The 14,351-nt window shown below is 43.7% G+C and overlaps 1 protein-coding gene across 5 annotated transcripts in view; it reads right to left on the bottom strand.

The window, feature by feature from the left end:
- LOC119395735 (lysine-specific demethylase 8) overlaps positions 1–14,351 on the bottom strand; it is a 61,466-nt gene that overhangs the window by 27,424 nt on the left and 19,691 nt on the right. For all 5 annotated transcript variants that reach the window (XM_037662757.2, XM_037662744.2, XM_037662777.2 and 2 more), the window contains exon 5: positions 4,251–4,386. In XM_037662757.2, the coding sequence (XP_037518685.1) occupies positions 4,251–4,386 (136 nt within the window). The remainder of the gene's footprint in view (positions 1–4,250; positions 4,387–14,351) is intronic.

Genomic DNA, 14,351 nt, shown 5'->3' with positions numbered 1-14,351 from the left:
ACTACTTCGTCTTTGCAAACATCTCACTACGACCCATCACCGATCCATCACTTCACCGACCATAAAGGCGTTATAATGAAGGGGGAACGAAAGCCACGTCTAGCTACCACTTACGATTAATAAAATTTCTTGTATAAATATATACAGTGTTTGTCACGTCTTTGATGATGTACTGGGCTATCGCTTTGATTACTGCTGGGCGAAACCACTGAAGATTTCACAGTGTAACCATGACTGTTTCAGGAGCTTCACCCAAGCTCTTCATCATTCACCCGTGGATATGCTGTGAATTTTTTTATGTTCTGCTTAATTGCATAATTACACATGTTCAATTAACCAACTTTTGAAGCAATAAAGCTGGGCAAAAAATTGCAATGAGAAAGTTGTAGATGGGTTTGCTAAATATCTGATTAGACAATTTCTAACTTTCTATCTTTCAGTATTAGTGCTATTCTGCTTACTACAGATGCCCACGAAATAAAAAAGAAATACCACTTGACATGCCCACCTGTACGCCTATGTGCACCATGATTGCACTGCTCCCTAATGTTCTGCATGCAAATGACCGTAGCATTTCGGTGGGTGCGCTGCTGTTTAAAAGCCAACAGGGCAGCGTCGATGGTGGTGGCTATGCGACAATGCAAGTTTCGCTAGTGGTAGCACAAGCAATAATTGCTGCTCCTGCTTATCGCTGTCATGAGCCGCCACGATAGAAGCATATCATGTTTACTCAGAATGTTAGGCTGACATTGCAAAAGAGATCAGGCAATTCTTTTTGTTTTTGAGACAGGAATTCCCTGCTGCATGCAGTGCAATGATACTTGTTAAAAGATGTCTCAGGGCCCCTATAATATCTTGAAATATCAGTGGTTACAGATCCTAAACCATCACAGCTGAAGGTGTACAAACTGCTGCCTTGCCCATCATTTCACTGGTGCTCAATGTAGCAGAGCTGTCAGATCATGGTTTCTATGACCATAATGTAGCCAATGTACACCCCTGGGATATAAGCACTATTGCTCATCCTTTCTAATCACACACTTAGGAAAGAAACAGTAATACGCACATTTCGAGGCCAAGCGGCAGCAATAATAATGTGAAGGTGAAGCACAATTGAGCATACACCCCTCGTGTTTAAAAGGTGCTTTATAACTAATATGTGAGTGCGGCCACGCGACAGTAGAGTTTCAAGTTAGGGGGGCCTCCTAATCTCTTGTGTTTTTCTGTACTCTCTTCCCATTCTTTTGTTCACAGAGGTTTTTATACCTCAACACTTGAGCGCCCTAGCCTATACTCTCTATTTGTGGCCAGTGGAAAATCGGTGACCGCATGAAACAGTTTGTATGCCCACTGGTTTGCCACCAAACCATGTCTGTTTCGCAAGCAAAACCAATGAGTGCCTCGATGTAGCAAGCAGCTCCGCTTCATTCCAACCACAAGCTGCATGAGCATTTCAGCTTATCCTTACAATTAGACTACATAAAAGAACAATGCACAGCACAGCTAACAAGCACAACATGTAACATTCATTTTTTTTTAAGAAATTAAATTAACTTTAGCACGTCCAACATTTGATTTGTGTGTAGACACTGTTTACAGTGCGCACTGCCTAAAGTGGTAGCTGTAAGGCCAGCGTGTGCTACATTGCAATGTGTGTAGCAGCTCACGAGTATAGTGCATCATCAAGAGCTCCTGATCAAGAGCAATGAACTTGAAGGCTAAAGACAACATGCCCAACCATGGATAACAGAGGCCACATGCAGACACCGCAGCGCTGATACTTCGGTAAGGCCAATCCAGAGTCTGATGGCTTTAAAGGAGTCATGAACCCCCCCTTGGGTTTGGTGAGAAAACACATCCTATGGATAGCAGACACTGCTACGAACACCTCAGTCAACTTTTGCAGTCGTGCATGGCAAAGAGAGCTTACCAAGTGAAGCGTGAAGTTGCCATTTTCTCAGGCGCCCTCTTTTCATACAAAAGCCCATACTCACTAGCCTCAGAGTTGCCGGCGCCCGCTGTTGTCGGCGCCTGACGTCGAACAGTGGGTAGCATGCTATTGGCCAATAGCCAGCACAAATCAAGAGCAGCATTTGGATCAGATGCGCTTCTTGCCACAGGGTGCCGCCACATACTAGTGCTCTGCTCCATAGCCTGCCGACATTACATAGTGAGCCACACTCGCACACAGGAATCACAAAGAGAGAGAGCATCGTGTTTCATCATGCACATTCAAGGCCATGATGCGCGCTGACATACCATATTTTTCGGTGTATAAGATGCACCTTTTTTCCTGGATTTTCGCTGGTGCGTCTTATACAACGGTGCGTCTTATATACGCAAAAAGTCACGTGATTCTGCGAGACCAATTTGTTTATATTTAATTTATGAGTACGATAAACAGAGCTCGAGAGCATTCGTAAAAATATATCTAATTTTGTTGTAACAATGAAGCTGCTGCGATCTTAGATGTCGGCTACTTGCTGTTCAAGCAGCGCGGCGACCACGGAGATTACGGCCGCAATAAAAGCCACCACTGTCGCGTGCCCCATTGTACTGTTTGAATTGTTTGTTCTTAAACGAAGAATTAAACCCACAGAACTGAGGCAATAAATAAAAAAGAGCACCACAACGGTCCATTGTAACGTTGTAGCGCCCACAATATCAGTTACAAAAGCGAAAGTACCACTTCATTATCATCGTCATCAGTTTCCGTGTGAGACGTCGCTGCAGTCCAGCAGTAGTCGCAGCTTCCGGCTTCCGGTCGCCATTTACGTTTTGTATGCGTGTGTAGGTGGTATCCGACGATCGTGTGATAACCGTGCGGCGCGTTCGTTGTTTATGTGTTCTCGCCAAGTCTGGTAATGCCCTAAAGGTATGGTAGCCACCATAGTACAGGCAGTGCCAACGATGTGCTTCAAGGTGCTTACAATGCTGCGTAAAAGTTACTCAGAGGCTGACGATGGCAACCCAGCGATGCTGCCAACCGAGGCGGAAGAACTTTTGACAGTGCGCCGGAGGATGTGGCTTCAAATCCAGTAGAATAAGTAGTGGTTTTCTGCGCCTTAATAAAACTGCTGCTTACAGATATTCAGTGCCGTGCGTCATTGTGTTTTATCATGTCGACTGAGTTAAAAATAGATGCGTCATATACAAAGGTGCGTCTTATATATCATTTTTTCTTTCGAAAGTCGTAAAAAGTAGGGGGTGCGTCTTATACAAAGGTGCGACTTATACACCGGAAAATACGGTACTTCTTTCTCCGATGCCATCTCTCCGTGTAGCTTCAAGCACGCTCGCAGTGATGAGAAAAGAAAGAAAGCACTTAAAGCATGCGACAAACCCCATAACTCTGCTCGTTCTTAACGGATTCGAGAAATATTTGCAGCAATCAATTCGTGAGGCAATAAACTCCAAAACCAAGGTCATTCGATGATTACTTGGAAAAGTGCTTCATGACTCCTTTAATGAGAAAAATTTCACTCGCGGCAAGAGCGAGACGGCGGAGCTTCCATGGCAATCTAGAAAAGCTGTTGGGATGTTTGGAAACACTTCAGGCCAAAAAACAACAGAACATTTTAGGACAAAAGCACTGCACTGCCATGTAAGCAGGCGAAAGTGATGAACTTTGGTGCAGATGGCGCAGGTTCCACAAGGATACACGCAAAAACAAGCAGAAAAATAGAAGTGTAGCAAACAGAATGGTGCAATAAGAAAACCACTGCATGAGTGGTGGATGCAATAACTGCTCAAGAGAAGAAGGCCACTGCTTCAGACTCTGGAGTGGAAGGAAATAATATATAATTTCAGAGGTTTTACATCCCAAAACCACGATATGATTATGAGGGACGCTGTAGTGGAGAGCTCCAGAAATTTCGACCACATGGGGGTTCTTTAATGTGCACCTACATCTAAGTAAACAGGCATCCTGCATTTCGCCTCCATGGGATGGAGTGGAAGGAAAGGATTAAAAAGAAAACTTAACAATCTCACACAGCAAACAACAATAATAATGTGGCATCATTCAGTCCATTGAAATGACTTGATTATCACAGTGGGCTGGTAAAAGTACTCTTCTACTTGATAAGTTCAATATCTGCCATCTACTTGGATGTTGTAAGGAGTCGTTGAGCTTTCTTTCTTTACATTTTTTTTTTAATTAGGAAATGCCGTGTCAAGACAAACTGCTCTGTGCTTTCCCAAACCGCTTCATTCAAAATGTATGAACAGGGAAATATTCAAGCTCTTACCTCCTCTTTCAGAATGTGGGTGCGGACAAAAGATGCCAGGGTCATGAGCTTCTGTGACCAGTCCTCATCAGTGTACTTACTCCCCAACTCCACAGGCACAATGCGGCCACCTGCAATACTCACAAGGTGCTTTATGCTAAGAAAAAAAGAGAGAAAAAGTATGAAAGGACTTAGTGAAGCCTCTGATCAGTACAGAACAGCTTGGCACCCGTGCAAGATGAAAGCAAGTTAGAAATTGTGGGTTTTGACCATAGCGTCTGCAATTAACTACAGTTGAAAGACTACAAATAATTTATGTCCCCTATACCTTCCTTGGCTTCATTGTCTGTTGGTTTCCTTAGGTTTTGTCTAACAAAAGAAAACGAGCCCTTAATCCATTCCCCTTCTTTCATTCATTCACAGCGAGGGTCTCGTTCTGCCAGACTTGATGTCTTCAGGTGGTAAGCGAGGATTTATTGGTCAGTTGCCAACACGTAAAAAGATCACATCCTTTGTGACACCAGCTGGCAAAAAAGTGTGTTCCACACTCACCATCATGGCCATGAGTGGCACTGCCTAACAGTCCCAGGTTTATAAGTGGACGGGAGAACAACCACCGCTGTAGCTCAAGTGGTAGAGCATCAAATGTGTTATCCGAAGGTTGTAGGTTCAGTCCCTACCGGTGGCAAGTTGTCTTTTCGTCCACTTTAATTTCTTTACATTTTTATCATAATTACTACACTACAGTTGAAAGACTATAAACAATGTTCCCTATACCTTCCTTGGCTTCATTGTCTGTTGGTTTCATTAGGTTGTGACGAGCCCTTGATCCATTCCCCTTCTTTCGTGTGATTTGAGATGACACTGACACAACTATCAAAAAGCTGAGACAATTATCTGACTGTACTAGTACACCAGCTAATCTTACTTGCACACATTTCAGAATTTCACTTCAATAAACGATGACATTATACCAATACAGAGCTCTCAAAATGCATAAAAATCAACACAGTAAACACTCTGTATGCTATTGAAGGTGAAATTCTGAATGAGTTCAATTCAGTAGCAATTCTCACTAGTATAAGAGAGGTTGAAGCTGATACAGTACACTCTCAGTTCTACGAACATCGCTTTAACGAATATTTTAGAATAACTTCTAGAAACTTCTAGTAAGTTCCCAGCGGTTTTCCTATATGTTCTTTGCAAAAATATTTCTATTGAACGAACTTAATCAGTGGACCTGGGCTCACTTCTGAAATCAGTGCAATGAAGTTTTGCGCACTGTAGTGCTGGCAGAGGCAGATTCAAACCCTGTAACTGTAGCCGAGACTATAGGATGCCTTGGAAAGTTGCAAGACTTTGTGTCCCAGCAACGATTTGAGCCAAAGGCAGTGCAAAAAAACATAAGACTCTCTAGACAGCCTCGTTGCACTATGAAAGCACCAGTGCAAATGAAGCTCACAGATATTTTTTTTAAAGCTAGATAGGCAGCAATGCAACTGTTACACACTTCGTACATACTTATGTACATATCTCCATAAACTGCATTTCCCACTTTTGACTCTAAGTCTGCTGTGCCCTGTGCTGTTCTATATTCTAGTGTATACAGGTTATCCCAAGTAACTTGAGCCAAGATATTAAAAATGAAAGGTGCATCGGAAGCAAACTGAACTGAAGGCCATACTATTCATACTGGTCTATCAATACTCAGGCTATTATTTATTTTCCCCTTAATTAACTCATTATGTTCAATTACCAAATTTTATATTTACTTGCTGAAGACTCAAAGTATGAACGCCCAGTTGTGGAGCATCTTCAGAAATCACCAATGGAATTGTTTGCTGTATGATATGTCTCACGTAGTCATTTTTTCCGCGTTGCAAAGAAAGCCCGCAAAGTATGGAAAAAATCATGTGACAGTGCGCTTGCATGCTGCTATTGCGCTGCTCTCAAGTATGCAATCAGTGAACAAGCTCATCTGCAGCGTGACTGTGGCCACGGGGAAGTGACAGAGTGTTTTGATAATGGCCAGCATCTGGCTTTTTTCATATTACGCGGACTTTCTTTGCAACACGGAAAAAAGAACTACGCGAAATGTATCATACAAGAAACAATTCAATCGGTGGTTTCTGAAGGTGCTCCACAACTATGCACACGGTATTTGTGTCTTCAACCAATAATTAAAAAGCTGTGTAATTAAGTATAATTAATGGGTTAGTTATGGGCAAAATAAAAAATAACCCAAGCATCTGTAGGCTAAAGCGAACATTATGCTTTCGGTTAAATTGGCTTCCGATGCGCCTTTCATTTTCGAAGTCTTGGCTCAAGTTACGTGGGACAACCTGTATTCATTTTAATGAACTTTCAGTTAAGTGAACTATTTCCTTGGGTCCCTTGAAATTCACTCAAGTTAGAGTTCACTGCATGTTGAACAGCTGGCCTCTGTATTATTCCTACTAAAACCCGTTGAATCACTTGTTTTTATTTCTGATTACTTCTGCATCACGAAAAACTGGCTGACATACGCACTTGCCATAGTGCAATGCAAAAGGAAGCAGCCTTTCACTTTTAGCCAGCTAGTGCAATAAAATCCCAAGGACAATACAACAGAAACAGACAAAGCACTCATGTTCTGTTGTCCTTGTGTTTTTAGTGTAACGTTGTCGGCTAATAATCATTATTTCCTTCTTTTTTAACGTCTCTGCTGTGTTCTCTGAACCTTTAATTAATACATCTGCCATTAACAAGAATAACTCGAGAATGGTGCCATGGCAATACAATGCCATTTATGAGATTTTGCTGCCACGCGGCTTACTTTACGCCAGCCAAATGGGCCGGCATATATTTTTAATTTATTTTCAAAAATACTGCCAGCCTCTGGTACAAGGCCTAGATAATAATAATAATATCTGGGGTTTAACGTCCCAGGGCCTAAATGGGAGTGGGTTATATAAGAAGAACCTGAATAATAGCAATTATAAAAATAGTAGCTGTGCTCAAGCACAACACCAGTTCAAGGACGACAAAGAGACTAAAGGCTTTTGGGCAATAGATGAAATGATCAAATATACCAAAGGTCAAATGCTGTGCTGTGTAATAGATAAGGATAAAAATAGTCTGTCAGCTAGTCATGAGAAAAAGTCAAATGTGTGCATGATAGCGAACAGCTTTAAAAAAAGAAGCAAGACAAATGTAAGTTTCAAAAGTTCAGTCCTGCTAATACAATAATGAAAGGGATGACAAACAATAACCAAATGTCATTCCTTAAAGGGGTAGTGACACCTTTTTTTGAAGGCGAGTTTACTCTGCCATACCAACCTCCTGCATGCAGAGACGGCTCTGAGCATGTGTGAAGCTCAGCAAATGCTGATAAGATATTTTATTTTGATATTAAAATCAATTTTTTCATGACGCACCTACTGACATCGACACTAGCTTGACGTCAGGCTACAGTACTAATTCCGGTGACTTCATGCAGCAGTCTGGCTAGTTGTGGTGACGTCAGGTACCAAAACTTCCAAGATGGCCGCTTGTGCGTCATCAAAACTTCCAAAATGGCCGCTTGTACGTCACCAACGGAGCCACGGCACGGAGCAACCGTAGAAACGTCACTATATATTGTACGAGCACGTGACGAGAAGCTCATATCGTGTTGTGACGTCAGGGTACAGTAGGAACCGAAACTAGCTTTTAAAAACATACAGTCAACGTCCGATTTTTCGGACTCCCTAGGGACCGCGAAATCGTCCGAAAAATCGGGCAGTCCGAAAAAACGAATTCATGCGCATTTATTCCGCTCAAGCGGTGAAATCGCCACAGCCATGTCTGAAATAGCTTTAATGCCTCCCAGTACAATTATCAGGCATTTTGGTGCGCGCTCAGGCTCTCGCAAATACATTTGGTACTTGTCACGAACCCCGCTTAAAGGGCCCCTGACAGCCGATTTCTTGTTTGTGACATTTATGTTGTAATAAGTAGGTCTATGTCTTGTAACCACGGAATGACACCGTAAATGCTCCAACGTGATGTCTAATTAATCCTGGCAGCGTTAATTATGGTCATTTTTAGTGTAGGTTCAAAACACGCGCCGAAAGAGGATAAGAAAGTAGCGCCGCGCCGCGGCGGTCGCGCCTCGGGGCACGCGTGATGACATGCGCTCAGTATTGGGTGACGTCAGCCACGCGCTTGTTGAACTGCCAGTTGGAGAACACACACACGGAGAGCTCACGCTGCCTGCCGACACGTACCGAAGAAGGAGAAGGTGGGAGAGCAAACATGCTTCGCAATATACCACAGTGCATGCACCGCGCATATTTCTGTCTGTGACGTCGACAACACTTGCTTTACCTCTGCAACGTCACAAGGGGCCTACGTCTACGTCATACTAGTGGTTATGTTGATAGGAGTTCAAAATTCAGATGAGCACTCAGGCTTACTTTAAAACCAAATTAAAATATCTTAAAGGCAACGCTCGTCACTCATAATCGGTCAGAAGTGCCCCCGCATGCAGGACTATCAAACAACACAAGCACCTCGAGTTTCCAAATTCGGTGTCAGGGGTCCTTTAACTACGTGCCAACCGCCACTTGCAAGAATGCATCTCGTGATGAGCGCCGCTGATACCAGCAAAGCGCGGGATAGATTACGGCTCTCTCGCATGGAGCGTTTGGAAGCGATGACTCAGAAAACAGACTGTGGCGGAAGAGCGGACGACTCGCCCGGCTTTCCCCGATGCGTGTGCGCATGTAAACGATGCGTACACACATCGCCGAATCTCCGCCGATACGCAGCATTTGCTGCCGTGTCAAGCCGATCGTTTCTAGTTGTGTGCAGCACATCGCCAACTAAGCTGACTCAGTCACTGTACTGTTGCTGTACCGTACGCATGCATTTGTCATGAAAGGGTTCGTGATGCCCGCTCCGTTCCTGACCGCACACGGGCGAGGCAATGTCGAGCTGCTTTCGTTCGTGAAGGAACGCGTCTGTGCGGCGCAGTTAGCGGCCTCGGACAAAGAGGCAGTATGAATGGCGGCGTGGCGCGTTGGAGTTCTCGTCTATTAAATGCGTGCAGTATGCCTGCAACTGCGCTTGACCTCGTGCACTACCGAGCAGTTAACTGAAGATGCTTATCGTAAGGGTTGTTAGTGATTAAGCCGTACTGGCGCCTTTGCCAGCTGCCGCCATCACGCCTCCGCGCATTTCCGCCGCTTATCCGTAAAGACATCGCCGCACGGCGCCGTGATAGCGGCCCCTTTGAATTTCTGGTCTGCTTCACCCCATAACGCTTGGGCGTTGCGGCACAGCTGACTTTCGGACTGTGCTAATGTCGCAAACGGATCGTCTCGCGAAAGCGCTGGTTCGAACCTACGAGATGATAGACGCGGCTGAGGTGGGGGCGTCGAATAATGCCTTTCGGACCTGCAATTGGGGCAGAAAGTCCGAAAAATCGGACGCGGAAGAGTTTCAGCGTCCGAAATTTCGGACGTTCTAATACATTGACTTCTATGGGGCTGGTGACGGTGCCGCGAAAGCGTCCGAATTTTCGAGCATGTCCGGAAAATCGGGCGTCCGAAAAATCGGCAGTTGACTGTACTGTAATTACTTTTCAAAGGCGCAGTCGCGCTTAGCACTGCCTTTTCGAGGCTCTTGGAGGCTTGACCTTTCATTTGACGCAAAAAAACGACAACTGAAAATATTCGTGTCAGTACCCCTTTAATAAATACAGAAAGGTACAAGAAAGAGAAAGATTAATCGGAATCTGGTGGGCATGCTTTCTGCGAATTAATGAACAATCAAGTTAAAATAGCTATGAATAAAAGGTTGCAACAGCATTTCCCAGATTCAAGAACATAGGTCAGTTTCATTTGGCACGCACAAGTCAGCATGCACGAGCCAGTGGCACTTCATTTTCTTCTCTTTTCTGTTCCCCTTTTCATGAAATGTATTTCGCGCCGCAGTCAAGCATACCTAAACAAGTCAGCAGGTGTATTTAAACTTGCCTTAGATTCCACGCACATTCTTTGGAGGAACAAAGAAAAAAGAGCCTGCCAAGTATCAGGGGCTACCCAAGTCCAAAAAGTAGAGACAAGTGCCTAAACGACACTTCATATACTACTTGAATCTGCCATTTTACTGTTGTATCATGGTCTATATCATGGTTGGCATTTTGACAGGGTTTAAGCTTTGTTATTTTTGGTTTGCACATGCATGATCTTTTTTCATATGGTTTACAAACGATAAACTTTCAATTGTGAGCCAGTGCTCATGTTGTGCTGTGCTTCCTCAGTCATTATTACTTTTCTTTTTTGTGCAACTGTACCGACCACTAAGGTAAATTAGGAGAGGTGGCCAAACGACCGCTGCAAGCACATCGCCAAACCTGTCGAGCTTCTACAGCAGTCGCCAGGTGGTGGTAAAGGCTTACAGGCTCAAAGACGTGCATCGCAAGCTTTTGCTGTGCTTTAAAAGGCCAGTTATTATTGCGATTTTTCTGGCTTCAAAACATTGTTTACGTTTTTAGTAGCTTGTAGAAACTGTCTGCTGGCCTAGCCCACAAAAATATGTGTGCCAGGCTCTAGGGAGCTTAAAAAATTCTAATCGGCAGGGTTAATCTCAACAAGACTAACACAGAGCGCTAATCACAAGGGACACACATTTATTTTTCTGGAAGCGTGAGAATTCTTACCGCCCGAGTATACAGCATAAAAAAATATTTGGTTTTCACATTATTGTAAGTAGCACTGGGCTTATGGACATAGTTAATTTATGATCATCTGTCTGATAACTAAATTTCACTGTTTTGCGGCCAGTTTTGTTCTATTATTGTTCAGCTCCCTAAGAACAGAAGAAAGGTCTGCAAAATATAAGGAACAAAACAATCTTATTGGCAATTACCTTGAGAATACAATTATAATATGACAGAAAGTTAATACTTTTTCAAGATTCTACAGTACAGTTGTACACTGCAACTGCACTCAATTGTACATTCACCTGCGCTCAATTACACACAACTACTCTTAATTGCACACTCAATTTGACTTTAAACAAATTTAAATTACCCTCAATTGAAGCAAATAAGCACAAAATTTCCTACGCCTTTTGTTGCAAAGCCCTAGTTCAAACCAGTTTTGATAGCTTCCCAAGTTTTTTTTTAGTCTTGTCCTCCACCTTCTCTTTTTGTTTTCTTTTGCATTCTGTCATCAGTAATAGCGCAGAAAATCAGCCATTATCATTTCCTTGTTTCCATGTGCAAACGTGCGGTCATCAACCACATTTTCAAATGTTAGCTCGTAAGCATTCCTTTTCTCTGATCTCTTCTGAAACTTGGTCTCTGTGGCGAGCAGCAGCAAAATAAACGAAAAAACAAGCAAAAAACAACACGTCTGAAGTCAGGCTAAAATGTAAATCTGCGCGAAAAGTCTGTTTTAAGAGATGGCAACTACTCAGTATTATTGAAGACCTATTTGGTGTACGGCACAGTTTAAACACTGGAAACACCCGCCAGCTAGGTACTTCCAAACGTGGCGGAGCGGAGAAATGAGCTCAAAGTACAACTGCTGCCACCTTGCACAAAGCAGCGCCAACTCAAGAGCTCTCGGGTAATGCTGGCTCAATGGTGAAGTGGTGCTGTTTGGCCACCTCTCCTATTCTACCACCATGGTACTGACTCACCTAACTAGCAATCTGCCATCTACAGCCACGCACTATTATTTCCCAGAACTCAATCACACCACTGTGAAAGTACTTTTGCAGAGAAAGATAGAAAGCGCCAGGAAATGGAGCCAACCATGTCATGAAAAAAACAAAACAGGGCATGCGAGCCACAGACCTGCAAGCACAGAAAACAGTGATCTTTGAAGGCTCAGTGCAATGGATCCTACCAACCAATGGATCCTAGCAGTAGTGCAGGAATTCCACAGAGTGATGGCAATCTTTGGGTCAAGTTCTGCCCTCCTTAGACTGAGTTTGACTGAGAGGACTACACACTATCACATGAACCTTGGCAGGACCAGTGTGAAGATTTGGAATTTCTTGCGTTAAACTCAATAAAATTGAGTTAAAGGGGTCCTGCAACACTTTTCGAAGTAATCATTGAATGGCTTCATTAAAAAAGCTTATTGCCTCACGAATCGACTGCCGTAAAAATTTTTGGACTCCATCAACTACGAGCAGAGTTACAGGGATTTGTCACACGCTTCAAGCGCTTTCTCTCGCCTTTCACACCAGTGAGCGCACTGAAAGCTATGCAGGGGGTTCAATAAAACTTCATTTGGGTCTAGCTGGTACATATTCCTGAGGTTAAAACTGCAGCACAAATACACAACATGCCCCAAGAAGACACCACGACACAGTGCTTGTGTCGAGTCTTTTTTTCGTGGGGCATCTTGTGCGTTTTCCTCTGAAATATGCATGGGGGGTGGGATGACAAAGGGGCAGGATGGTGCGTTCATTCATTAGCGCGCGTCATGACATCGAGCACTTTCTTTTCTTTTTTTTTTTCTTCGAATGCGCAGCTTACCTTCAGCTTGATCACGAGCGAGCGCGTGGGCACGTGGTGGCATCCCGCGGCCGCCGCGGGATGCGGCCGTCGTGAGCTGCAACTATGCAGCTGACGATGTTCCTATCAGCCAATAGCCGTGGTCTTTGGGTTTATGGCTTCATTAGTCAAGAGAAGAGGGATCGATTTCTAGCTCACTTCGAGAATAAATTGTAAATTCCAGGTCGCATGCTGCACTATCATTCTGGCTCACGTGTTCTCAGGAGCCTTGACTACCGATTGGCAGTGTTTTCTGACCATGCTGAAAAAGTGTTGCCAGGCCCCTTTAACACTGGCTGTCTGCTATATTTATCAATTAGAGATGAGTATGCCATTGGGAGCAGGCACTGTACCTGTGCTGGTACTAATGTTATCACACATTTACTGCACTTCCACGTACTTTTCCGACAACCGATTTAAGACTTATTTGGCTCACACTATCAACACTGACTAAAAAAAGCGATAAATATTGCTGAAAGGGGGCAGCTGTGAAGACAGTATGAAGATGACTGTGAACAGCAAGTTTCAATGAATGATTGCAAAGAGAAGCAACAAGTAGTAAAAGAAGCCACTTCCAAGTTAGTAGCTAAAGTTAGTACATAAAAGGGCCCCTGCAATAGTTTTGCTTACTGGAAAAAATTTTTGACTCCGTCAAGTATGAGCAGAGTTGTGGGGATTTGTCACACAATCCGAACGCTTTTTCTCTTCTTTTGTCCTGACAAGTGCACTGGGAGCTACACAGGGAAGGATGACAAAGGGGCAATAAGCTGTGTGAGTGCACATCATGACCTTCAACTCACTCTTTTTTTCTTTGAATGAGTTCACAGTTCCAGTAAGATGATGAGTGCACTGCGGACAAATGACGGCACCCCATGGTGGCCACTGTAACTATGCAGCACAAGAAGAGCTATTGTTGAGCGAAAGTCTGGCCAAGCTCTGCAATTACCTGGTGCTCACTATATTTGTCCCGTGTCAGCTTGACTGACGAATAATAGCAAAATCCTGATAGCCCATCCTCAAGCCAATTCAATTAGCTAAACACCAAGTGATGTCTGGCAAGGAGTCTTGCTCACGAGATGCATAAGAGAGAGAAATCACGCAACAGTAAGTGTACCGGTGATTTCATAAACAACAATATGCACTGGCAAGTACTGTCTTAGTGTCAAGTACTGTCTTAGCAGCAATTAAAATATCTTGATGATGCTGATATGTGTAGTTTTTCGTGCAAGGGCCATCTGAAGTAAAATATCATGAACATCCATTCTACAGCTCAGACCACTTGTAATGTAACCACTTATGTGCAGTGCTGGCTAAAACCTGGACTTTTCTAACTTCTGTTTACCCTCCTATAGTACTCCATGTATACACATTCCACTTACTGTGCAGCCCCCTCAAAATGATTATAATGCGGCTGCCAAAAAATCCAGTAGACAAGTGAGGTAGCGAGCATGCTTCTCAACAGAGGTGCACTAGCCGAGAAGGAAGTGACAAGGATGATGCGAAGGAAGAGGTGCAGAGTGTATGATGGAAGAGAGAAGAGAGAAACAAGAAAAAGGCCAACAGCACATCGAGGGCATGCGGAGGAA

This window comes from Rhipicephalus sanguineus, chromosome 1, assembly GCF_013339695.2.
Source record: "Rhipicephalus sanguineus isolate Rsan-2018 chromosome 1, BIME_Rsan_1.4, whole genome shotgun sequence".
In the NCBI taxonomy this organism is placed as follows: domain Eukaryota; kingdom Metazoa; phylum Arthropoda; class Arachnida; order Ixodida; family Ixodidae; genus Rhipicephalus; species Rhipicephalus sanguineus.
The sequence above is the reverse complement of the archived record's forward strand: the minus strand, read 5'-3'. Positions and strand labels throughout refer to the sequence as shown.